The 24,643-nt window shown below is 46.0% G+C and overlaps 1 protein-coding gene across 15 annotated transcripts in view; it reads right to left on the bottom strand.

Moving 5' to 3' along the window:
* RPH3A (rabphilin 3A) overlaps positions 1–24,643 on the bottom strand; it is a 109,619-nt gene that overhangs the window by 54,854 nt on the left and 30,122 nt on the right. For 13 of the 15 annotated variants that reach the window (XM_073312415.2, XM_073312418.2, XM_073312421.2 and 10 more), the window contains 3 exons: positions 21,509–21,610; positions 19,665–19,676; positions 5,544–5,687 (listed from right to left, as the gene is read on the bottom strand). In XM_073312415.2, the coding sequence (XP_073168516.1) occupies positions 5,544–5,687; positions 19,665–19,676; positions 21,509–21,591 (239 nt within the window). In that variant the 5' untranslated portion in view covers positions 21,592–21,610. The remainder of the gene's footprint in view (positions 1–5,543; positions 5,688–19,664; positions 19,677–21,508; positions 21,611–24,643) is intronic. The other 2 variants (XM_073312410.2, XM_073312413.2) reach the window with 1 other exon arrangement.

The following is a 24,643-nucleotide window of genomic DNA, read 5'->3' as shown; positions in this document are numbered from 1 at the left end:
CTTATGAAGAGAGCAGTTTCCTTCAAAAGACAGCAATATGCTGTGCCAGATTGCACAAAACCTGCCTGTTTGTAGAGGACATTGGTACATTCTGGCTGAAATCTGCTAGCCATTTCCAACAGGCAACGTCAATACCTACAAATCTGTACTGTAAACAAAGGCAGAGATCACAAATGTTAAAGAGAGGAATTCAATATGCTCTTCTAAGGTGAGGGGTTGGAATCGCAAGGAGCTCGGAGATCAGGAGACTAAAACAAAATACAGAACTTTTGCAATTGGAAAATTTCCTGCAAAAAAAAACCACACACACACACACACACACGAGAGACAGACAGAGGGTTTTTGGCTTGGAGATTTAGCTCTATTCCTGCGTGATTTCAAGAAGTGAACTTTCCCAAGTGGAATATCCACCATCATTCTCTAGCTGGGTATTTTACCATACATTTGAAGGTATGGTTGTGAAGTTTGCCTCTGATCCATTTGCTTCTGATCTCCCCGCCTCCACCTGCCCATGCATTCCACAGAAAGTTGGGGAGGAAGGGGAGAAACAAGCCATACTAGAGAACGTTTGGCTTTGAATCAAGCCTCTTTGAATCAAGCATGTTGCTGCTCTCCGAACTGCTGCTGCTCTCTCGCCAGCTCTGAACTAGCTTGCGAATGAACAAAAATTTCAGGGCTTCTTATACAACCAGGCCATTTATCCTCAAATTACACGTCAGCAGCAGGAAAAAAAAAAAAACTAACCACCCTCACGAGGACTTCTGCACCAGCATCTCTGCGCTTTTCAGAAAAGCCAGTCTGACAGATGGCTTCCCCTGCATTGCTTCAGCAGGTCTTCAACTGGTTTTGAATCTTCCATTGGAGAAAGTTTGGATTTCAAATGCTTAACTTCACCAAATTCAGCATCTCAGGATCCCTTCCCCTCCCACACCCCAAGCTTCTTTCCATCCATATTTAGGGCAGATCTCTGATTATATCTTTATAGCTTACTTTGAATTCACTTTAACAGTCAGGTGAACAGGACTAGATCTCAGCTGAGTCAGAAGCAGCCAAGTTACAGTATCCGTGGGTTCAATTTTCAAACACTTGTTTGCTTTCAACATCCATGTGTTGTTTTTCCATTTTCAGGAGGTGGAACTGCTCTGCCTTTTTATGAATCAACAGCCCCTGAGGGCAACTTACTTGTAGTAAACAACTAGAGGGGTTTTTAACATTCTCAAACAAACTCAGATGCCGAAAGGAAATGGGGGATCTTCTTACACTGCTCTGCTAGGTAGGTAGGGCTAGAAGGTATACAGTATCCAGCTCTCTGTGCATCCTCAAATGGAAGATGGTCTTGAAGTTCAGGAAGAGGATGGGGCATTAGAAGAGATGTTTTATTGCCAGCTCTCCCACAGGTGCTGTCCTCTTTCAAATGCCACACCACGCCCTCTGGGAATTTCCCAGCAGGCGTCCTGATTGGCCTTCCTGCTCCAAAACCACCGCTCTCTAGCACAAGAGAAGAACTGCCCCAGTATGGGGCTTACGACACAGTCAATCACTTCTCCTTCCAACCAGCAGAGAGCAGTGGTATACAGAGGCACGGTAGCTACTTAACTTGCGAGGTGCTGGCTGCAGCTCTACAGTTCTATTGAGTTGGCAATATACTTCTTCAAAGTGTTACGTACATAAAAAAGGCCGGTGGTACCACATGTAGCATGGCTGGCAATGTCAAAGCCAGCCATATTCAAACCAGAATAAGGTGCAGGTTTAAGAGTGAGGGTGATTAACCACAGGAACTAACTACCAAGGAAAGTGGTGGATTCTCCATCTCTTGGTCTTCACATGGAGACTGGAGGCCTTTCTGGCAGAGATGTTTCAGCCAAATGCAAGTTACTGGGCTCAACACAGGAGTAACTGGAGGAAAGTCAGTGTTACACAGGTCCGTCTAGATAATCTAATGCCACCTTCTGGCCATAAAAAAAGCCCTATGAATTCTATCCATTTTTCAGCAGAACACAACACTGTGTCCATTTCCTACAGTAGTCCACAGAGCAACAATATGAAGTGGCTTATTAAACTGCTAGCCTCATTTAAATAAACGAATGCAGCTACAATGGGGGGTGTACCATGATTAACAAAGGAGCGTGGATTGGGATCACAGCAGCACGGGGATACGACGAGGCGAGAACGTTGGAGTCTGGTACGGTTTCCATCGTGGCGCTGAAAAAGGCGGAGGACACAAGAGGCTGCAGCTGGAGCTAAGGCAGAGCTTAGCCAGTGTGGGGACGAGACTTTCCCTGGCTGAACAGGTCACTGCAGGCCAATGGTGCCAGCTGGAAGAGACCCCCAGAAGGCAGTTTCCGTCTCTCCCCTAGTAGAAACACTGCTGTACAGTAGCTGCTGGCTAGAAAACGAGTCAAGCGAATGCTTTGTGTCTCTCTCCTGACCCTCTGACTGGGCCAGGGAGCAAATGCAAGTATGACAATCTCTGGGGCATAATACGGCCTACGCACCTCCCTCCCCCCAGCAATTATCAAAACGTCATGAAAGGACACCCCTACGACTGAGTCGGTCACAAGATACACAGACCTCTCTGTGGGATCTGGGGCAAGGAGCAGGATGCAGAGACCCCATGGCACAGGGGTCCGCCCTGTGTATGCTGCAGAGCATTCCACCACATCGTCAGGCAGGAGTGTTATTAGGGAGGCGGGTGAGGGGGGCAGGCATGGCAGGAAACCTTCAGCTGCTGCAGACTTGCTCGGGTGCAGGTCTGCAGCCCAGGGAGGGAAGGGTGGATGGTAAGTTGCTGTACTGCTTCAGAATTCCCCTGCACCAAGTCCATTTACTTGTGCTTGACCAAGGGGAGAGGGTTTAGGCCCATTGATAAAACTCAGCGTGCCAAATTCTGCTCTCTCACTGATGCGGAGCTAAACCCAGAGTCACTCCAGTGGTGGCAATTGAGCGACTGGACTGCCATGGGTAACACAGAGCAGCATCTGGCCCAGCAAGGAAGGCCTGGTGGCTGTCTCCATGGAGGTGCTGGATGTTAGATTGTTACACAGACACAGTTGTATCCCATGCTTACTCGGGGTGGCTCTCTGTCCTCCCCAAGTGGCCAGACAACTTAGAGGTTTGAGTCCACTGCTGGCTTTGAGCTAACAGAGGTGGGTCTTTTAGCTCATGCAGTAGAGGCTCGTGCTTTCAGACCCAGAGGTGCATGGTCTTCTCCCCACTGCCAGCCACCCATGCTGGGCATCATCTTACATTGGTACCCCCTGAAAAAGCCTAGACCGCATTTTAAATGACCTATCGGGGCTAGAAGTTGTAGAAATGGGCCCACACTATAATATTCAGCTCCAAATCCAGGTTTCAAATACCCCCCAGTTCCAGGGTATCTAGATCTGAGGATTTGACTTACCCTATTTGAGGGGCTGGGGAGGGATAACCAAAATGTAGACACCATCTACATCTAAAATGGGGACACCATCACAGGGCCTAATAACATCAGCCACACTATCAGAGGCTCGTTCACCTGCACATCCACCAATGTGATATATGCCATCATGTGCCAGCAATGTCCCTCTGCCATGTACATTGGTCAAACTGGACAGTCTCTACGTAAAAGAATAAATGGATACAAATCAGATGTCAAGAATTATAACATTCATAAACCAGTCAGAGAACACTTCAATCTCTCTGGTCACGCAAGTACAGACATGAAAGTTGCTATATTACAACAAAAAAACTTCAAACCCAGACTCCAGCGAGAAACTGTTGAATTGGAATTCATTTGCAAATTGGATACAATTAACTTAGGCTTGAATAGAGACTGGGAGTGGCTAAGTCATTATGCAAGGTAACCTATTTCCCCGTGCCCCCCCCCCCCCGACGTTCTTGTTAAACCCTGGATTTGTGCTGGAAATGGCCCACCTTGATTATCATACACATTGTAAGGAGAGTGATCACTTTAGATAAGCTATTACCAGCAGGAGAGTGGGGAGGGAGGAGGTATTTTTTCCTGCTTTGTGTGTATATAAAAAGATCTTCTACACTTTCCACAGTATGCATCCGATGAAGTGAGCTGTAGCTCACGAAAGCTTATGCGCAAATAAATTTGTTAGTCTCTAAGGTGCCACAAGTCCTCCTTTTCTTTTTGCGAATACAGACTAACACGGCTGTTACTCTGAAACCTGTCAAAATGTAGATGTGGCTCTGAGTTTGAATCAGACACCTCATGAGTTCAGGGATGCTTCAATTCATGGGTTTGATCTTTACCCACCTAATTTTCACTTTTGCTGTCAGTCAGTCTTCCTGCCAATGAAGGATTAATTACTAGATCCTTCAGCAAAAGTCAATGTTATATTGTCTTTCCTTGTACACTATTTCACACACATAGCACTGTGTGTTCTCAGCTAACTTAACAAAACCCTCCCTGAAAAACCCTTCTGCTCCCATCCTGACATGCAAGAGAACACAAGCTAAAACTTCCAGGACATGTTGGGACCCCCTGTTTTGTTCATTTATTTACTAAAAGAACTCCTATCCCAGTATCTAGTTATCATTTTCAGCAATTAAAGAGACATCCATACACAATCAAATCAGTACAAACATCAAATACAGTAGCACGGCCCTGCTACATACAACCACAATCAGCAAAAATTAAATTACAAAACAATATCTCCCCAACCCAAGTTTCCAAAGGAACTGCCTACTTCCCCTCAGTCTTCCCCAAATGCCCCACGGTATGTCTACACTAACCAGGGATTGACACTGTGGTAATCATTGCACCAGGAGTCGATTTAGTGGGTCTAGTGAAGACCTGCTAAATTGACCGCTGAACGCTATCCTGTCAACTCCGGTACTCCACCGGAATGAGAAACATAAGGTTAGTCGACAGGAGAGTTTCTCCCATCAACCCAGTGTGGTGTAGATGCCGCAGTAAGTCAACCTAAGCTACGTCAAGTTCAGCTACGTTATTCACGTAGCTGGAGTTGCATTAAGCCGATTTACACCTGTAGCGTAGACCACGCCTCTGTGTTTTGTCTATTTAGATTCTAATCTCTTTGGGGCAGGGACGGTCTCTTAGTGAGTGCTTGTACAGCCCCCAGTACAATGAGGCTTAGCTGAGGCCTTTATGTGCTTCTGTAATACAAGTCAATATGAATAACGAAAATGGATTTTCCAGGATGCCCCCTAGGTCAATAGATTTAGGCTATTTGGTTCCAGGATGGGGAAACTGAATTCCAAAATGTAGGGGCCCTCTTGGGGAATCAATCTTCTTGTAATGGATTATTTGATTTCAGCTAACCCAGATGCATTGGATGGGCAAAGCCATGTTAGCATGACACAAATATCTGGGCTCAAAGGGGTTTTGGAAGGAGGTAGGTGGCAGCAGATAGCAAGGAGATGCAGCTCTGTTGTATGAGGATCAAATGGGTTCCCCTATGATCTTCATGCCACAGGGCTGAATCTAACACATACAAACAAAGTGAAGCCCATTCACTGACTCATGTTACCATCTTGTGGGTTCCATGGAGCAATTAGCCAGGTCGTTTCCTTACCCAATACGCTCCTGCTCCATTTCTTCCATTTTCTCTGCTCGAGCTATTACTCGGTTGATGATCTCCTTCTCTTCATCTGTCAGCTCTTCATTTTTCCGTTGCCTTTCCGGCTGGTTTCCATGTACCGACCATCCAGCAGGGAGTCTGCAAAACACACAAAGGCAGCGAGACTGGGAGTGGGAGGAAAGGTACATTATACAAGCACAGGGCCCACTAGAAATAAGTTTCCCAGAATAGAAAGAGTGCAGACAATCGGCACACAGAGATTGAGTTTTATAATTATCTCATGTTTACCAGTTCTCTCCCCATTTATGGGTTTTAACCACTTGTTAAATCTCCATGCATGGGAAAAACTCATCAGAATTCATTGAGTGCCACCTTACAGTCTACCAATCATCAGTCATCACATTAGCCATCAGCATCTGTAACTTCCATCCTGGAAATTGTATCAGCAGCTGTGAAATTGGCTGTTGACATTTGAAATGAGAGATGGGAAGCTGTTTCCCCACTTAAACTCCTCTCCCTCCCTCTCCAATCCTCCACTTTTCCACACACTGGTAAGGCTTTGACCACCACAGCGTGAAGTCTCTACAGAGGAAAGATAGGTCTCTTTTGCAGACAGCACCGATTGTCCACACAGCAAGGAAAGTGGTGGGAACACCACCCAGGTGGAAGAGCGGAGATTCTTTTACCCAGCTCTAAACATTTTCTTAAACAAATACTTTCCCCAGTACACTCTTTGCTCCTTACCCAATTCTAGTGACACTGCTCACAGTAGGGGCACCTAAAATACGACAAATCCTATGAAACAGTCTCATTATCCCATTTGGAAACGGATTTTGTTTCTTCAGAGATCTCCATGAAAGTACCTACATCTTACAACTCCCGTGTCTGCTTAGAACAGGCAACGCCAACCAGATACTTATTAAGACAAGGCTCCTCTACTATGCTCTCTCACACTGTTTTGTGCAAGAGGAACCTAACTGAAAACTGAGCTCCCAACATGATGGGTTAACGCAGCTGGATGCATTAGTTTAACTAAAACGAGACTGCCTTGATCATGAGATGTATGCCTTCCTTGGTTCTTTACCAGAATTCAGGCTTCGCGAAGAACTAGCCATTAACCCGTTCCCATTTTGTATGCATCTGTACAGGAACTACACATTTTCATTTGCTGACCCAAGTCCAGACATCACTACCAAAATGATAGGCATTATTTGAAACGAGTAATTGCCCAGGATCTTATTAGAAGGTGGAAGGCATATCTGCCTAATTTCATTCTGCTTTAGTTATTCCATCTATACCATTGCATGCAGAGACAAAATTACTGTCCTCTTCCTCTCTCTCTTGCTCCCCACTTCTCCCGCAACCTTTTTTAATTTGAAATATATATAAACATCCCTGAAATAATCTTCCTTTTGTTTCTTCAAACCCAGTTCCCCTGGCACAATGGACAAAACTGTCAAATAGAGAGACACATTTTGAAGATTGCCCCCATATGCCCTGGTGTCTTTGTATCGTGATGTGGAAGGAAATCTCTGGAGAACAAAATTGGTTTGACAAACCGAAGCTGCTGTTCGGAAATGAAAATCCATTTCATAGCGGTTCATTTTCGGATGTTACTTTCAGTTCACCTTGGTCCCACTGGGAAGATTGTACAGGGAGAGGAAAGGGGGTGGGGGGAATATGTTCAGTGACCAGCTAGCTCAAAAATAAATAAAACATCCAGTCACAAGACTGCTATGCAGTGCTTCCTTGACACTTCCAGCATCATAATTAGATATAAAGTGATAAGCTCTGCATTCTTTTCCTCCTGAAATCCAGTCAGCCACCTAGCACAGTACATGACCTTTTTAGTCAAGTATCAGTCCCCACGGAGATGAACCTCCCAGAAGCCACTGCCCATCCTCTAGACTCATGGGCTATCATAATCTTCTGTGGGTCCCAGATAGTTGACAACCAGCATACCTAAAAGGCTGAGGGCCCAATCCTACAATGTACTGAATTCCCCCAGCAGTCTTGTCTACACTAGGGACCTTTTTAGAACATTTCCATCATGTAGACATGGCTCAGGAGTTGAAAGCACTCAGCAGCCCCCACAAGGCATTCAGGCCCAGATTTAAGGCATTGCAATGGTGAATGCAGCAATGCCAATTAATTTAGGAGTCTTAAAATCTCCTAAGTGCCTAAATCCCATTGACTGTCAATGCCTAAGTGCCTAAATCCCTTTAGGAAATGAGATTTTAAGACTCCTCCATGAGTTAGGCATTGCGATGCTGAGCACAGCAATGTCTCAACACCTTTAAAAATCTGGGCCTTTGTACTACACCCTAAATACAAGAGAAGCTTGTTTATTCTGAAAGCGTGGGAGTCACACAACGTCCTCCTCAGCAGAAAGGTTTTTTTGGTTGAGAGAAGAGGTGATGAGAGATCCCGATTCATGTCCCTGCTCTGTCTGAATCAGAGGGATCTGGATGACAGACTTAGTTGGAGCACAGACATGAATGTGGCACACACACACAAATGGGTTTGTTTTCACTGCAATGTGGAACAAAGAGTTGGGAACCTCAAAAGTTGCTGCGAAATAGAGTTGTCGTCCTCTAGTCAGCTGTAACCCCGTGCTTGGTAGCACATCCTAGCTAACCTGTGTGCTGCCTTGAATGTTTACCCCATCATACATTACTACACAGCCCTAGGTAACACATTTACCTTGGAGAAAAAACTACCTTGAAAAGAACACTAGAACTCTGTCTGAAATTCACCAAAGGAATAAAATTTAGGGTCAACCCCTTAGAGATAAAAACAACGAGGAGTCCGTGTGGCACCTTAGAGACTAACAAATGTATTTGGGCATAAGCTTTCATGGGCTAACACCCACTTCATCAGATGCCACAAGGACGCCTCATTGTTTTTGCTGACACAGACGAACATGGCTATCACTCTGAAACCCTTAGAAATAAGAACTGTCATTTACTTTTCTTTTGTGAATTCGAGAGGCGTTTGACATTCCTCTGCTGTTATGACGACAGAAACACTTACAAAATGGTAAATGTAAAATTACTATTTTTATAACAACTAAACCCACTTCCTCTAAGCATTCTCTTCCCCAGCTCTGAATGCTCAATAACTTCCCAGCCAGAAGACGTGGCTACAGAATTCCTCCTCCAGTTTGCAGGCTGATTTGCTAAATATATTACGAAGTTAGCTCAGTTCCCATTCCTCTCATTCTAGAAACTTCAGGCATAAAATGGGGGTTGTACGTTTATTTAAAACACAGCACAACACCACGCTGCCAAAAGAAATACCGAGCAATTGAACCCATTCCCACAGCAGAGGAATGTAATGAGATGGAGGGACTCAGGATGCTACAGGTTTAAAAATCCTGTAGAATGGAATCGGGGGGTGGGGGAGGAGGAGGAGGAGGAGAAAGGCAACATTTTCAGTCACTTTCAAGGGGACTGAGGCACATTTGAAAATTGCTCCCCAAACCAATAGGATCCTGTGGAAATTACTCTCAAAGCCTATAGAAATGAATAGAGACCTAGATCTCTGGGATCTAGAGTTGTCCAAGTCGGTTTGAAAATTCTATCGAAAGGTTCCCATTCTCTGTTACACTCTGCTCTGAAGGTCCTGCCCCCAGAGCTGAGCCATTTGTCCTAGTCATGGAGGGAACTTCTGAAAAATCACGTCCTGCTGCTGAGCTACTGGCTGGGTCCAAACGCACCAAGTCAAGGAGCTCCACACACAGGCACAGGAATCTGCAGGCACAGAACAACTGCAAGGGTCCGGGTCTTAGAGTCAGATTTTCAAAGGTCTCTAAGCACCAGAAGATGCAGCTAGGCACCTAGTGGGATGTTCAAAAGCCACCTAAGCAGCTGGAAACCTAACTCCCATTGAAATCCCTTGGGAAGAGTCACCCTAGGCACCTACCTGCATATTTTGGCACCTACATATCTTTGAAAAGCTGGCCCTTTAGTGACAGATGGCCTGATCCTACAAACACTTACTTATCCTTCAGCAAGTTGAATAGTCAATGGGACTTCAAATTAAGCACATGCATGTTTTCACATAAGGGCCTAACTCATTATGCTTAACGCTCCATCACTAGATAGACTGAAGGCACCAATTATAACGGTGTTCCATGTTAAATCAGACCAAGTTTCCCTGCTATTTCTGACAGCTGTTAAACAAAAAGTGAACAACCTACACCAAAAATCCTCACACACACACACACACCAGTCTGCAGGCTTTTAAAACAGAGAAAAAACTCTTTGGCTGATGCACATGGGATTCTTGCAATACCTGTGGAGTGAGTATGTGGAATTCAACTCTCTGCCCTGCTTATGTGTAAAGTGAATCCTGTTTGCATTGCTGTTTGTACCGAGCATGTACGGGAGGGCAGCATCGTGACGGATTGTTGCACACGCCTCCTCAGTATCACACACAGCGATCTAACGCGTGTGAGCTATTGATGGAAGATTCCGATACCGTGAAGGGGAAAGAGGCAGAAAGAGACCCAAGCGCATTAAGAATATTGGGGAGGGGGGGTGGAGGAAGTAGTAGACTTCTTTTAATTTTCGGTCCCATAGGAAATAACTTCAGTTACAAAGATTCCCATAGCAATTTCATAGCTCCCAGCTAAAGTAAATACCCCCCAGAATTACAGCAAGTCTTTGTCAAAAATCTTTCCAGGCTGGTGGTGTATTTATTTATTCCAAACTCACTTCAGTCCCAGAATGACTAGATCTTCCACAGCTGGGACTAGCCCCAGCTCAGCCCAGGCTGCCTGGCCAAACTGATTCTTCCAAAGCCAAGGTAAGCTTTATAGCTCCAGAATCCCGCCTCCAACAAATTGCAGCCAATCAGCAACCACTCTCAGTGATGGCCACTCCAACACACAAAGCTACTACACAATCTGTGCGCTAACGTGGCTCTGTTGTGTTAGAGGCAGGGCTTTCTAGTCCCAGCTCTTCCTGATGTGAGCTTGTGCAACCTCTCAGTTATGTTACCTGTGAAATGGGTGAATGCTAATTAGCCTCCAAAGTCACAGTAGGAGACTCCAGCTAATAACGAGGGTTGTGAAGGGCACAGAAATATTAAAGAGCAATCAGCGGAAGAGCTGGGACAAGAACTCTGGCCTTGCAGTTTAGAGCAGTTTCCCCTGGATTACAGGAGATTGATGTGGGGATGGAGTCTCCTCCCCACTCCCAATTTTGCTTCCTGAACATCATGCGAAGGCCTACAGTAGGGGCCAGAGTCGGGTTAATCATGATAGACTAGTCAGATTTAGCAACACCGATTCCCACCGTGGAACACAAAGTGAACGAATGAGGGTTTGGCACACCAGTCCCAATGCCGGGGAAAGGCACGGATGGACAGAAGCTGTGCCACACTAACCAGAGTTCCCCAGTTATTTAATCTCGGCTTTGTAATAAATTCTTCATACTGAATTTATTCAGGCTGCGCTGACATCATGCAAATAGATCTTTGCCTTCCAAACGCTGCCTAAAGGTGTTTTCAGAAGGTCACATTTTTAGATTAGCAGGTCCTTCTATTGCAGTTTGCAGAGCACAAAAAATAAATTTAACAGGGGCGTGGGTGTCAAGTAATTTATTGCCAGTAAAGATTAACACTTGCAAAATGGAAAACAATTAGGAGGCCTGTTTCATATAGAGAAAAGCAATTTCCTTTCCAAAACTATTTCCATAATTTCAAGTTAAGCAAATGATCCAGTTACATTTTATACACTCTTCTTTTCCTTATTTGTCAGCTAGGCTGTGCAGCAACACAATGGCCTCCTTCTCTTGTCAAAAACGATCCCTGCCCACAAAAAAGTGAATAGAATCATAGAATATCAGGGTTGGAAGGGACCTCAGGAGGTCATCTAGTCCAACCCCCTGCTCAAAGCAGGACCGATCCCCGACTAAATCAAATGCTTCCAATTGATTTTCGTTTGTAGTCTTATTAACTACCATGTTTGTTCTGTATATTAATGTTCTGCACAGAAAGAGCTAACAAACCACTAAAACTGCTAATGATGGGAGTAAGTGGACTTTTAAGAGAGAGGTTGAGATCAGAAGTTTGTTCTCTAGTTCCCAGTTCACATGTCGGTATCGCATCTGGAGAGATTACAATTCTATTCCCTTTCTGCCCAGCAATCTCCTCGGCAAGCTGAGTCACCGTGTTTGCAAAATAACCAAGCACAGATTCAGCTCTCTGTTGGGGGCTGGGTGGGAGGGAAGGTCTAAACGGAAAACATCAACATTTTATTAAACGTTCCACGGCCTACATTGAATTTCAATCCCTAGTATAAAGCCATGTATTTAAGCACATGGATGCATCATACTTCAGGAATCTCGGCCAATGAGTCAGTTAAAATGATGGTCCTATTAGACCACTTAATGGAGAGTGAATAACCCATAAAATGTCCCAAATGATCCTACAGAACTTTAACACCCCATTACGGAGTCCACCATTTTTCTTGCTTGCACTGTTAATGCCCTTCCAGGGAGAGACATACGCTACACATTATCCTCCAGTTGGGAGGACAGACTTGAAGGCTGATGGGCACAGTACAAATATGACTCAGGCACAATCAACAGGAGGTGCACAGCTCAGATAGCAAGATAACCAAGGCTGAATTCAGTCTCCGGGCCTGCTCAGCACACGTTTGGTACAGAACACGCCTGCACTGGCTGGCAATGGAAAACAGGTCACTGACGGATTCTTGCACTGAAGGGCATGGCGCTGCTGCCGCCAAACCACTCAGTCAAACTAGCTGCTCTTTACCTATTTAGGTTGATGACTCCTGAGGGGATTCTGCGTCAACACGTTAAAAATGCTGCGCACGATATTTTAAAATTCTGCACCTTTTATTTGCCGAGAAGTAAATGCAGAGGCTCCAGCATGGCAGTGCATGAAGGTGGGAGATCACCCTGCAGCCTCCCCGCCCCCGATCCCGGGGACATGGCCTCTGTGGTGAGGCTGCACCTGACACAGCACAAGGCCTGGGCCTGTCCCAGAATCACCCTGGTGCCCTGCCCCTCTGCACCAGGTGGGGGGTAGGTGGGCTCAACCAGGCAGGATCCAAGTGTGGAGGGGCTCAGCGTGGGGGGATCTGGATGCACAGAGGCTCGTTGGAGGGGGGCCAGGGTTCCAGGTGCAGGGACACTGGGACTCTGCAGGAGGTTCCAGGTGAAATCGGTTGGGGCTCAGCGAAGGGGTCAGGGTGGTGGGGGAGTGGGGCTTGGTGCAGCTAATTGTGGGAGTCAGTGGCGTGGGGGTCTGGATGTGGGGGCTCAGGGTGGTGCAGGGCTCATCAGAATGGGAGTTCGAGCCCAAAAAACAAAATGGGGGTGGTCAGGATGCAGGGGTGGGAGTCTGGGTGCGGAGGGCTCTAGATGCAGGGGTTGAGGTTCAATGGGGTGGGGTTCAGGTATGGAGGGCTAGGGGGGTTCTGGGTATACAGGGTGAGGCTTGGCGTGGGTGTGTAGGTATGCATGGTGGTTGGGCGGATGGGGGAGCAGCTCCCCATACAGTGACCCCTCCCCTCCGCAGCTGAGGAGCGATGGGAGCAGGAAGCGGGGGGGCATGCTGAGCTTCCTGCAGCTGAGAGAGGTTTCTGGGGGTGGGTCTGAGACAGCCCCAGCCACTCCTTGCAGGGGAAGAGGAAGTCTTGTCCTATCCTGATCCCAGCTCAGGGTAGGAGCCACTGGCTGGGGTGTCCCCAGCCCTGCAGTGATTTAGCTCTCCAACATTACAAAGAAGGGCCAGTTCATGTCCACCCTTGGAGGGATTCAGAGCCAGGATTATGGGCTCCACCCATCTCTTTGGTAACCAAGAGCAGAACCTTCTAGATTTCCTGCTCCTTCCAGACCCTGTCAGGAGGGTCTCCCTGGTGCAAATCTCCATGAAACGGTTTCTCTCTCTTATCACACAGCCCCAGCAGCCTATCGAGCCCGTTGTCTCAGCCTTAAGACGTCAAATAACTCTCCCCGTCCCATTCAATTACGGAAGGCGAGAGCAGCAGGATCGCTCCGCGGAGCTGCCTGTGGTCTAGGGGGAGGGTAGCCCCGAGCAGGCTGCGAGGTCGCTGAGCAGCGCTGCAAATTGCTCGCACCCGCCACGCCAACGGAGGCCGAACGAGCCGCTGCCGACACTCTGCGCGGTGCGTAAGGGGAGGGTGGGGAGGGGAGACAGGCTTCTATTCATTTATAATGCAAGGAAAACACAGAAACACGCTCTTCCTCGGCCAGCCCAGAAGCAAAGCCCTGATCGACATTTTGCAGTTCATCAGCAACTATTTCCATAAATCTTGCTGGGTTGCCGTTGCCTCTCCGTTTGTGGGACCGACGCACTCGGCATACTGGTGCTGCATAAGCTGCCAAGTTCCGCTGAGCGGTTCTTTCCCAACCACTACAGAACACGGCTTCTTTTTTATGCACGCTTCAATGATGCCCTAAATATTCCACTCAACTTCTTCGTTAATAAAACAGAACTCCCAGCAAAGGCCCCAGGATGGAGTCTAACCATAGTTTCGAAGACTCGGGGCATGTTCAGTCCTGTGGTCCCCAGAACACATTTTCCCCCTTCTGCACTATTCAGCAGAATAGCTAAGGCCCCCATGAGAAACACAGTAGATTATGCACTCACGCATCCTGAAAGAAGGGTAGTGGGGGAGGGAGGGAAGGTCAATTACACAAACTCTGCATACGTGCTGCTGAAGTACCTGGCAAATCAAGGCACACTAACCTCCTTACATCAGGACCAACAGGCTAAAGCTATGGAATTTACAAGTGCCACTGGTAGAGGAAAATAAGGACCAATTCACTGCACTTGAGAACACCAACAGCCTGCCAGGGAAAAAAATAGTACAGTAACTCTTCCTTCTTGCCAACAGCTAGGGTTGCCAGGCGTCCGGTTTTCAACTGGAAGGCCCAGTCGAAAACAGACTCTGGCTGCTCCGGTCAGCACTGCTGACCGGGCCATTAAAAGTCCAGTCAGCTGTGCAGAGGGGCTAAGGCGCCGCATGGCTCCCGGAAGCGATGGTATGTCCCTTCGGGCGGCCCCACGGTGGAGGGGCCAGGAGGCTCCACATGTTGCCCCCACCCTGATCTCCCGCTCCACAGCTCCCATTGGCTGGAAGCTGTGGCCAATGAGAGCTGCAGGTTCAGCATCTGCAGGCAAGGGCAGCGCATACCACGTACCGTGCAGAGCCGCCTGGCCCCTCCGCCTAGGAGCCACCCGGAGAGACATACCGCGGCTTCCAGGAGCCACTTGAGGTTTGTGCCATCCAGAACCTGCACCCCTCTCACGCCCCAACCCCCTCCCAGAACCTGCACTCCCTCCCGCACCCCAACCCCCTTCCCCAGCCCAGAGCCCCTCCTATACTTCAAACCCCCCAGCCCAGAGCCCCCTTCTGCACCCCAAACCCCTCATTCCCGGCCCACACCCCACACCCCTGCCCTGAGCCCCTTCCCGCACCCCAAAGCCCTCATCCGCGGCCCCATCCCAGAGCTCACATCCCCAGTGGGAACCTTTACCCTCCACCCTGCACCCCAAACCCCTGCTCCAGGCCAGAGAAAACGAGGGAGGCTGGGGGAGAGCAAGCAACGGAGGGGTGGGCGTGGAGTGAGCGGGAGTGGGGCCTTGGAGAAGGGGCGGGGCACAAAATTTTGCATACTCAAATATTGATATCCTCCCCACCCCAACTTTGGACAGAGGTTGAGTCAACCTGCAAAATTACAGGGATTCAGACCCTGGGTTTGGGCTCAAACGCGTGTCTTGCTGTGGGGTACCAAGCACTCATTTTTACACAAAAAAGGTCATTCTGGCACCCAAACCTGGGATCTGAATGGCCAACTTCCTGACTTGCACATGCAAAAAACACCTGAGTTTCTGAGCATCCAGAATCCTAGCCATGAAAAAACATAGTAGCTGCCTGTGAGAATTTGCCATGTCAAGGTTGGGAAATCAGAACCATTTCAAGTAGTCAAAGGCTGCACCTAGGCTAAGTCTCCAAGTCAAAGGCTCCTCCAGCATGCCAAAAGAAAACAATGGCTTAATCTAGAACACTGCAAATCGTCCATTAAGAAGTCCTTCCATAGGCAAGCCCCTGTCTTAACCATGTAGTTTAGAGTATCTCCAGGTAACTTCCACTACAATTGTGTGGGACTGTGGCATAGGCGGTCTGGCCTAGCAGTCACAGCTGGACTGAGGTCTGGCCACCAAGGACAGGAATCACTAGGCTGGAGTTGGAGGCATTGCAAGGCCAGGTCCCAGAAACAAGAGCCAGAGTCAGAGACTGGACATCAGGAGATGAGGTGAAGACAGGCATTCAACCTGTGTAGTTGCCCAGACAACTTCCCAGGCCAACCACTGGGGTTAAGTAGGGGCACTTGGCCAATCAGAGGCCACAGGGTACTGTCACTCTGGGTCTCAGAGGTGGTACTTCCTGTGGCCTACTCTCCAGAGTGCTCCCTGGCTGAGCCTCTGCATGACCTCCTGGTGGTGCTGTCGGAATATCAACTCCCCCAGACTATGCAGATGTGGGTTCTAGTCCCTGGGTCCTTACAACAGTTTTGTTTGGCTGGCTATTGACCCATCTCTGCTAGACAAGTGGGGCTAAATATTGCCATGACTTACATGCTGTACAACGTCGACCCTCGCAGCTCCTTTAGGCAGGCTTCTCTACTAACATCTACAGTTCCAAACGTGTATTTCATCCCAGCCTTGAGAAGAAAGGCTCTCTTGGGTGTTTACAAGGGAAAGCTAGCAAGAGGGCTTGTTTCCCTTAGATTAAAGGACATATAAGGGGCACTGCCTGTCAGACTTCAGTAATTGCTCCTGAGGGGGCAAAGGGGGAGCGTGTAGAGGGAAGTGAGCCCTGTAATTCTACAGCCCCTCAGGAAAAAGCTTTGTTGGTGGAGATGTAGGTCTAGCTCCTCCTGCCATGCATTTGGGAGAGGACAGAACCAGGTGAGGAAAAGGAACAGAGAGGACTCCTCATTCTCCTCTCACACCAGAGCTGCTCCATTCACTTACACTGGTAGTAAATCAGGAGCAACTCTGTGAAAGTGAAAGGAGAAGCAAGGAGAAGCAAGGAGACCCAAGGTTTTTGAGACCAATATTTGGAACAAGGTTCTCACAACTTGTAGGCTGCAAAGCACTAAACAAAAACAAGCATTCATTTACGATCTTAAAATGAGATTGTCCCTAGATTCTCTATGAATCAAAACCTTCCAGTGCATGCCAGCACCCAGCAATCTCAAAGTGGCCGTTAACTGCTTAGGGACTGTATCCGTATGAAAGTCACAAGTAACGTTTCATTTAACTACAGGGCAGGCAATATTTCATTTCTAGAGCCAAGGACTGATTTTGTTTTTAGCTCCATCCTAATGGGTCTTCAGCCACTCCCCATAAAGTGTGATACAAGGTGGGTAAATTAGCAGTTGCATCTGAATGGTTTAGCGACTACGAAAACGTGCAACAGACAGCAGGTGTTTGAAGCATCCAAGTAGTTTTTGAGGGATAAATACGACATTTCTCTTTCATGATGAACAGTGCCAGATTTCAAACGTCTGATTTCTTTGTAACGTTCTCGACATGGATGTGAAACTCTCTTAAACAAGTATTTGTCAACATGCTGCTAAGGAGATTAGGCAACAGTGATTTCCAATTTGTGTTTCAGATAGATACACACCTACTGAATTGAACCGATTCATATAAATAGATGACTGCAACATAACAGCTTCAAGCAGGAAACATTTCTATTATTTCATGCTCCCTACACAGCAGCAGCTGGAGCGCCAAACAAAGATAGCATGCCAGGCAGCAAAATACTGTGTGTCTAGAGAGCACAAATTGTTCTTACTACTGCTTGCAACATCTGAATTGGACACTATGTTCCCTATTCTCATGTATGAGCTGCAGGATCCTGTGCATTGCACAGGTATAACAAGTAGTATATGTCCACTGCTCATTTTATTCTATTTCTTTGTCAAACTGCCTTGGCTAGGTCCTGTGTTAAAGGAAAGCAAGATCAGAATAATGACGGATTGAGCAGCAATTTAGCGTTGCACGAAGGTGGAGGAGAAGGGGCCTTGTTTTTAGAAGTTCTGTGGCGTATTGACCCCAGATATCAATGTGGCATGTCATTACAAAGGGTAACTTACCCTGTAGATTGTGGCTTGTAATTAGTTAAAAAGAACAGGAGGACTTGTGGCACTTTAGAGACTAACAAATTTATTTGAGCATATGCTTTCGTGGGCTACAGCCCACTTCATTGGATGCACAGAATGAACATATAGTAAGATATAGATATATCTAGACACACACATACAAACAGATAAGTTGGAAGTTACTATACAAACTGTGAGCGGCTAATTAGCCTCTCACTGTTTGTATGGTAACTTCCAACTTCTCTGTATGTGTGTGTGTGTATATATATCTTACTATATGTTCCATTCTATGCATCAAATAAAGTGAGCTGTAGCCCACGAAAGCATATGCTCAAATAAATTTGTTAGTCTCTAAGGTGCCACAAGTCCTCCTGTTCTTTTTGTGGATACAGACTAAGACGGCTGCTACTCTGAAACCTGTCATTAATTAGGGACTGATCCAAAGCCCATTGTATTCAACGAGAATCTTTCCACTGACTTTAATGGGCTTTACTTCAGATCTTATAGGAGAAAAGCAATAGTAACAGGGAGACAATACAGTGGCAAAAAAGCTTGGAGGCTGCTCCTACTGCATCCAGTTCCTCTGCAAATGCAACAGTGACTCAGCTGATATTTCTCCAATCGACACCACCAGATTAAGTAGGGGTTCACTGTCAATTTGTTGTGCACCAGGCTTGACTGCGTGAGCCACAACGTCAGACATTCGTTTACAGCGCTGCCCCCGAGGCAGACTGCCCCCGTGCCGCCCAAAGGGTGAGCGCCGCTACATTGGCACAAGCTTCTTCAGTCCGGCCCCTGGCATTAACTTCAGCTCATCAAGCGGCTCCACGGTCTGCAGGGCAAACTGCTTTAAATAAATAATAACCCACTCACAGGGCGTTTCATTTTGGTCTCTCCCCATCCTAAGGGCATCACAGAGGCTCATTTGTGCAAATGGAATCCTAGCTAATTCAATGCATTTGGGTTCGGTTTGTTTGCACTTCTGCAGTGATTCAGGTGTTTTAAGAGAGAATGGTTCTGATCCAGATCTCATACCCGTGTAGAGCAGGGTGATCTACTCTGGCTTTAGTGGAGCTGCTCTGGATTTACATATAGGTGAAAGGAGAGGCGGGCCCTTTCAGGTTTACAACTCCACTAGGTTAGAACTGCTGGCCAGAGATTGCACTCCGAAGAGTGCTCTCTCAGTAAACTCTAGAAGACTGTGTGAAGGGGAATAAATCTAGGTCCCTTCCAGTTCAGAAGGTTCAGCACATCTCACAGCAAATGCCAAGAAGCCAAGATCATTTTTCATACAGACGGCGATGGCAGGGGGGCTGGGGGCGGGGGAAGAGACTAAAAATTGGCTTAAGCAATTCTCTTCCCTCATCCTCCAGCCAGCCATGCAATTTTGCCACTGGGGCTACAAAAACACAGTCTCCTCTGTAGCTCCCACCATCTGGCACAGCTTCCCTGTATCTCTCTCATCAACTCTGCAGGCTAGATCTTCAGCTGATATAAATCAATGGCAGACAGGTCTGTTTACTTCCAGGGAGCCACACCGATACACAGGGATCTGGCCTGTCATCTCTCTTCAGATCTCAGGTGAAGACCTCTCTTTTTCTCCCTTGCCTCTGCATGTTCATTTTTCTCTACCTGTGCTATTATTTACTGCAGTTATTAGCTCTGAGAGCTGTAAAGCGCTTTGCCCTGCAGGATGTACCTACTACAGCTGGTACGTAGGCCCGATACAGTTGCATTGCACGACTGAGCGAGGGGACGAAGCAGAGACATTTGGGGATGCTGCGGAGCTTTTTGAAAAATTCCCTGAAGTTGCTTAAAATATATGACAACTTTTTCCAAAGCTGTTATTTTTAATGACGTCTCGGCTTTCCTTTGAAGCCCATAAAAATGCCTCTAGGTGCAAGCAAAATACAACAGACCCGGAAGCAAGCAGGATACTTACTGTTCCTTTTCACTGCAGGAAGACATACAAAAAAACAGAGAGGGAATAAAGATTAGGTGAGAAAAACAATGATGACAACTCATTCTAGCAGCAGAAACAGCATTTCTTGTTTCATTGGTGATTCTAACTGACAGTTCGTCGCTCTCTCGAGACTGTTCCCATTACTCCTTCCGAGCCCGATGCAGAGAAGCAGGTGCTGAGCCCAAGCATCAGAGCAGGCGTGAGTCATCTGGGGCCTGCACACGCACACCCACACCCTCACAGGAGAGGCGACACGTTCTCCTCGCTTTCCCCGAAGACCCCGCTGCACGGGAAATGGCAAACGCATCTCGGGCACTGGAACATGATGGCCATGGCCCTTAGCACTGGCAGCAAACACACAGAGGAAAGGAACAGGGACAGATTGTAAGTGCTAAAGAGAGAGGCCCCGAGTAAACTCCTGGGCCCAACAGGCCTGAATTTAGGAAAGTGCAGACCTAGCACCAAGCACCAACACTAACCTACGCAAGAGGGCCTTAACTCTATATGGTTCTGAACAAGCCCTGAATCGAAATACTCCCAAACTCTCGGGACCATTAGATCCAGTTTTTGTGTAGCCATGCTCCAATCTCCAGTCATCCTCTAAACCTATCAACCTTTGACTTGTTCTCTCTTGGCAAATCTTTCCATCCTTGCAGTAGTTGATTATTTTGACTGCAGTACAGATTCTTCCACAAACAATTAACACGACGTCCTGTCCTAAAAATTACTCAAGTCATTCACACCGATCTTCAAGGCTCACTTTCCCAACGCAGTAGGTTAATACAAGTCAGTGTTTCCATCATAAACTCTTCTCCCCCCACCACAACCCCCATGCCCCACTTTAAAAAAAAAAAGCTGAAGGTTAGAAGTTGAAAAAGAACTTGGCTAACAGGTCCAAGTCTTTCTTGGAAAGAAATTTTTCACATGAACACCAATTCATCTTTTTCTGTTATAAATAGATACGGCTCCCTTTTCTGACGGGGTGAGAGATCAAGTATATAAAACAACATTACTTATATGGCTCTGGGCTTTGATCAGCAAACAATTTAATTTCTGATCAACTCGCTACAGAATACAGCGAGCTCTGCAAACGTCTATGATGCCTAAACTTTAGAAAATAAAAACAAATCCCTGATATTTATAAGGGATACATCACACATCCATTCATTTAAATTATTTGGATTTCATTCCAGAGCAAACTGACTGGCTTGATTGTTGTTTTTTGTATTTATTAAGGTCTGGTAACAAATGGGATTCACTAGTCCAAGACCTGTTTGGACGCACCTAAATTCAGGGTTCACCAGAGACACACAGGGTGTGCTTGAAGTGTGAGGATTTGTTGAAAAACTCATACCATGGTTGTCATCCATGCAGCTCCATCAATGCGGGACAGTGGTAACAGTGCCAATGCAGACCAGGCACGGGCATTTTAACCATCACCTGAGGTACCCCTGTTCTGAACAGACTTAGGGGACATGCTTGTACAAGCACCAGCAACCAGTCCACATAGTGATAGACCTAGTGGATTTTCACAGACAATTCAGCACGATCAAGGCCACAGTGCCAGCTTCCTATCTCAACGGCAATGGTAAACCCGGAACACCACCACCCATTTCAAAGAGTACATGACACCAAGGTGATGGACACAATATAAGAATCCGATTGACAGCTGGAGTTACTTGGGATTTACATTGGTGTAACAGAGTAGAATCTACATTGTTTAATCCAATTTTGTATGTAAATGTCAAATACATTTTTGTAGCAATACGTTTTTTAGCCGCAAACAATTCTAGATTGACCAAACAAACAAAGAATTCCCTTACTTGGCCTTGGCTCTGAGGGACATCGGCCTGTCATTTGGACACATCCACCGATCAGTACTGCTGCCAAACATCGTGTCTGTCATGGCTGACTCTTGAGACTGTCTGGAAAAATAAACAGAGTTTGCAAGTCACCAGTAAGATAAAATATTGGATCATCTTCCTCAGCCAAGTTAAGAGAAGCTACAGGAAATGTATACAGTGGAGTCTTTAAAAAAAAAAAAAAAAAGGTATTTTCCCACTGAACATTTAGATATTGCTGATGCGTTTTCTGTCACTCTAATCCACAATAAATCTCACTTTGGCGCATAAATATGAAATGTAGAGCCATACTGAAATAAACCCAGCAGTGCTAATTCTTCCATAAATCTGAAACAACAGTTGGAGATCTTGTTTAAACAGGATGCTTCCAGCTTTAAATGTCCTCTGAAACCTAACATCATGAGAATTCACTTTGCACAGCTTCGGCTCCAGATTATAGTTTACACCTTGGCTGTGCAGCCACTCAGGAGATGGAAAATTTAAGAGTTTCTGATTTTAAAAAATAGATGGGGGAGAGGGGGAAAATGGTTAAAATATTTTTGGCTAAATTTGTTCTAAGTTAAAGGAAGGGGGAAGAGATGGAATATCAGTTTCATCCACAGTCCAGGCACTGTGTATCAACAACACTGCCCTCTAGGCCAGGGTGGTATTTCCAGGTAACAGAAGTGTTCACAGCTGTGTGTGAGGGACAGCATGTCCAGCGCCCATTAATGATACTCCTTTGCACTAGACACAGGCGAGAACTGGATTTTTCCATTTCATGAGAAATTCCGTAATTTTGAATGACTCCATTCTGAAATGGAAAGGAAACAAAAGAAACTGAACTTTCCCGTGAAATGAAATTCAAAAATAAAAAGAAATAGTTTTGAGACTATCAAAACATTTTGATAAAATCAAAAACGTCTCATTCCAATTTCAACCTGTTAAAAACTTCTTGCAATTTTTTTAATAGAAAAAATTATTTCAATTTCAAAATGAAAAACCAAACCCACTGTTCTAAAAGTTTTGAAATATCCTGTTTTGAGCTTAGAAAAACAAAATGAAATGAAGTGTTCTGGTAAACAAAATGTTGTCAGAAATAGATTTCTAAACGTTTCCGTTTTGATGAAAATGGCATTTTTTGTCAAAAAAAGTTAGTTGAAAAATTTCCAGCCAGCTGTACTTTACGCCTATGAGTCTGCACAAGTTGAACATTAGTTTCCTCTTTCCTTGAGCAGAGACCTGCTTGCTAATCCTGCCAAACGCAAGCCACAGTATGCGGAGAATAATGTGATGTAATCTACCATGCACTCAGGTAATGATCTGGGACCATCAGATTTCCTCCTTTAGGTAGCCCAGTCATTAATTTCCTCTTCCCATTCATCTCTCCTTTTTAAACCACGGCACGTTAGGAGTTTTAAACGGAACACCCTGACGAGCTACTGGTCGACCAGTATGTACAACTACTAGGCCATATACAGAGCTGGCGTCAATCAAGTCAGATTGTTGAGTTCAGTGAATCTACGCCAATTTTCACGCACTGCGGATCTGGCCCACTGTGAGGTTTTTAGTAAGCCGAATCAGCATGAATCCCAAAATGGTCTGGTTCTCAAAAGAGGAACAAAGGTAGGTACCAAGGGACGACTTTCTACTTACTGCATAAGCACTGGGTAAATACCTAAACCAGAAAGATTCGATCAAACAGATGTATCAATAGGCAGGGCTGTAGAAGTCACTGTTATCAAAGCCATAACTGCCTTCGTGTTGGGCCACTGAGTCGCTTTTCAAAATAAACAGCCGTTACTGAAAATGAAACAACACGGCGCCCGGTGGTCACATGTACTCTGGTTGCACAAGAATATAAAAAACTTTGTCTCTCTAATATCCTAGGACTGACATGGCTACAACAACACTTCCTTGGATTCCTTTTTTCCATTTTGGAGCCAACTATAGAACTGGCATAACATAAAAGCTGGTCTGTTCATGGTATTTCTCTTCTCTGGAACAGACCACCCATGGGAAAACCAAAATCTTTCTTAATATTTCAGCTTCACAAGAAGATCCGGCCCATGAAGGATGAAAACAAAAATAAAAATGCTAGAATCTACACTTGCCCTGTTTGAATATTGACTGATGTTCCAAAAAGCAAATAAAGGACAAGTACAAATTATGCAGGTAGACAGTCCGACACGAAACACATTTAGGAAATTCTGCAAAGATCCAAATATGTTTTGTGTGTGCAAGTAAAGCCCAACTCTGTCCTAAAATAACACAAGTAAACATTGCTGAAGAAATCTCAGATGATACTAAGCTGCAGGGATCAACCACCACTGAATAAATCATCCCAGAATTTGGCAGTTTATTCTGCCTCTTCAGGGGATAATGCCAATTGAGGGGCATTTTTACATACTGCACAAAATACAGCAGTCAGAGCACCACCAGTTTGTTAGTTTGTTGGCATGGGTGAGAATTTAATTCAGCAGGTTCTCCTTATACAGATGATTTCTTCTGTTTGGCTTGATACATGCAAGCAACTAGGGAGATGATAATATTAAGGAGCTACAATACAATGGGCACATGGGAAAGGGAGAGAGAGGATATTTAGGGCCTCTTTGCTCTCAGCTGGTTATCAGGGAGCTGTCAGATTTCCAGAGACCAGCAATGTGAAGGCGCCAACCCACCTTTCCTCGAGCAACTACAGTTTTCTAAAAAACGTCACTGCCGCAGCAGCAGCTCCAGTGAAAGGGCATTAATTGCGATTCTTAATGCTATTCCTTTGTCACAACCAATTAGCTAAAGAGAGTTAAAAGGACACTACATCTGCCCTATGGAGACTATAGGACATCTTGAGATCAGGCTGATTCGTGCACAGTGTATTAGATAGATACACAGAAAAGAAAGCAAGGATGGTCTCTTTGCTGTGTCATATAGCACCTAACACAACAAGGCACCAATCCCAATTGGGATCTGCATCTGCTACCATGACATAAATATTTACGGCCACCACCACCACCAGTGAAAGTTCGGTGCTGTGTTTTTCCCCACACGGTCATCAAAAGACACTAGCTATACAGTTTGAGAATAAGGGTCACTGGAGTTACAGCTGCACTAGACTCT

Source organism: Lepidochelys kempii, chromosome 15, assembly GCF_965140285.1.
Source record: "Lepidochelys kempii isolate rLepKem1 chromosome 15, rLepKem1.hap1, whole genome shotgun sequence".
Lineage (NCBI taxonomy): Eukaryota > Metazoa > Chordata > Testudines > Cheloniidae > Lepidochelys > Lepidochelys kempii.
The sequence above is the reverse complement of the archived record's forward strand: the minus strand, read 5'-3'. Positions and strand labels throughout refer to the sequence as shown.